This window comes from Penaeus vannamei, chromosome 31, assembly GCF_042767895.1.
Source record: "Penaeus vannamei isolate JL-2024 chromosome 31, ASM4276789v1, whole genome shotgun sequence".
Lineage (NCBI taxonomy): Eukaryota > Metazoa > Arthropoda > Malacostraca > Decapoda > Penaeidae > Penaeus > Penaeus vannamei.
The window spans coordinates 21843020-21845519 of NC_091579.1; the positions used below are offsets into that span (position 1 = coordinate 21843020).

The 2500-nt window shown below is 40.7% G+C and overlaps 1 protein-coding gene across 1 annotated transcript in view; it reads left to right on the plus strand.

Moving 5' to 3' along the window:
* Window positions 1-2500, plus strand: part of LOC113824674 (teneurin-m) — a gene marked incomplete in the record, with an annotated part of 366844 nt that overhangs the window by 70504 nt on the left and 293840 nt on the right. The window contains 1 exon segment of the mRNA XM_070143940.1: window positions 2101-2126. Coding sequence (XP_070000041.1) covers window positions 2116-2126 — 11 coding nt within the window.

The following is a 2500-nucleotide window of genomic DNA, read 5'->3' on the forward strand; positions in this document are numbered from 1 at the left end:
TCACCTCTCTCTCTGTTTCTCTATTTCTCCCTTCTTCATCTCTCTTTCTCCCTCCCTCCCCTCTTCGAGTCTCTCTATATCCCTCCTTTATACCGCTCTTCCTCTTTCCCTCACCTATACCTTTCTCCCTCCGCTCCCCTCCTCCTCCCCCCCCCGTACCCCTATACCTATACCATAACCGGGATCTGTTGTCTTCTATGACGTCACTTATTTATGCTCATGTTACACTGTCTGGTCTCGTTGAAGGATGATGGTTATGGCATAGCTTATGTGTTTGTCTGTCAGAGTCTATTTATGTGTCTGGGGCGTTTGTCTGTGGGTGTCTAGGGTGATTGTGTACCGTAGTGTGTGTGCTGTATTTTTTTTTGTGCGTGCGTGTTGTTTAAGTATCTGTGTATGTAAGTACGTGTGTGTTATTTGATTATACGTGTTTGTATGTGCTTGTTTGAGTGTGTGTTTGTGTGTGCTTGTGTGTGTGTTGTTTGAGTATATGTGTTTGAGTGTTTGTGTGTGCTTGTGTGTGTTGTTTAAGTGTGTTTGTGTGTGCTTGTGTGTGTTGTTTAAGTGTGTTTGTGTGTGTTTGTGTGTGCTTGTGTGTGTGCTGTTTATTGCGGGTATTTTGTTCGTCTGTGTGTTGTTTATATGTAAGTGTTTATTTGTCGGTACGTTTGTTTCTGTGATTGCGCGCGCTTCGGCCTGTATGACGGCCTTCCATTAACACGGCGGCAATGGCGAAATGTGCAATTCAGCGTGACTCTATTTCACACCTTTCAATTTTGTAAATCCACCTCTCGGGAACCTAAAAATAAAAAACGATATGCCTGCATAAATACAATGTCACCAATTGTTAATTCGAATGTTTTCATGCAGCGAATTTTATATTTTTTCCCCGACCTTTTTTCCCCCAAAGCCTCAAAACCCTACATAAAGAACCCCCATTTTCCAGCGGGAATTAACCGCCCAAAACAAAAGCCCATCTAAAGCCTCACTTTTTGGGAAACACGTTCCACCTAAAAAACAAAAAAATCATCACAAAGACACCGCTTTAGTGGCATTTTCAAGAGCAAAAACACATGCCGATTTGAATATTCTCTCCGCGTCCGTCACACTCGTAAAGGGCGGCTCTATGGCCGGGTTACATTTTATTGTCATCGTCCTTCAAATGTTTCTCCTGGCTATTATCAAAGGCTATTGTTTCATAAGAGGATTTCATGAGCATGATCCGCCCACGGGATTTTGTATTCGTTGTTAATATTTCATTATGGATCAACAATTTGTATTAAAAAAGGAAAATTGTGCATTGAGTTCAACATGCATTTTTTTTTTCGTTCTTTGTTCAGTACTTTCTCCTTTACTTGTCTAGCAGCAAGTGGCAGGATCGAGGACGAAAGAAAGAAAAAAATCGTTAATTTCTCCCTAATCTACTTTGCAATGTTGAAGTTGCAAGTGCGACGAAGAAAAACCAACAACTTGTACCCAACGTCCCTCGCCCCCCCCCCTCCCTCCCCCTCTTCCTCCAACCGCCATCCTAAACCCGATCCCCTTTCCTTTTTTCAATGTGAATTTTACATGAAATCCTGCCGACCTAGTTTCATCAATAATTTTCCAGGTAATTAAAGTATGCCATTCCCCCACCGGCCCCCTGCTATTAAACTAAATTAGCCAGTTTCATGCGCTCGTGTTATATATCTTCCCGCGCTGCAAACCCGCCCTCTCGCGGCCCTTTCACCGTGCGTCGCCCCCCCCCCCTCGCCACGCCTGAAACGTTTGTAAACAATGGACGTAAATTACTTTTCTCTTTATTTGTTAAGCTCAACGACAAGGAAAGAAAGGGATAGTGGCAAATATCGCATGCAAATTGCCAAAATGATATGTAAAATTTGACAGTAAATGCCCCTTGCACTGTGAAGAGGGTGCGCATTGTGTCGCGCTCTTGTTCTTGTAAGGGGTTGCCATTTGGTAAATCTGACAACTTCAAATGTCACTGATGTATTATAATGTTTACTAATGACTAATGCTCTTATTCTTATTTTTAATGTGAACACCTGTAGAAGCAAAAAAATATATATTTTTTAAACATTTTGTTTTTGTTTCTTTCAGGAGTAGAGAGTCTGCATGCATCACTCGTGAGTTACTGCAGCATTTTTGTTTTTGCAAACATGCACTTTTTGTACTTTTGTAGTTTTGCATTTCCTAGTTGAAACGCTGTTGTTTTTTCTTCTTTTTTCAGCAGAATATTGTTGATTACCTTTACCATTTACTGCAGCAGTTGTAGTTTCCTTTTTCTGCTTCAAAAGCAAATCAATATGTATACTAAAAAATGATCACTCACAGTACTGATTTCCCCCGCTCTCCCTCTCACACATGTATGAATACATGCAAATACCCATATTCTCCCTCGTACATGTATATGTACTTTTACATATGCACACACACACACACATACACATACACACGTATATGTATATATGTATGTATGTATATGTATATATGTATGTAT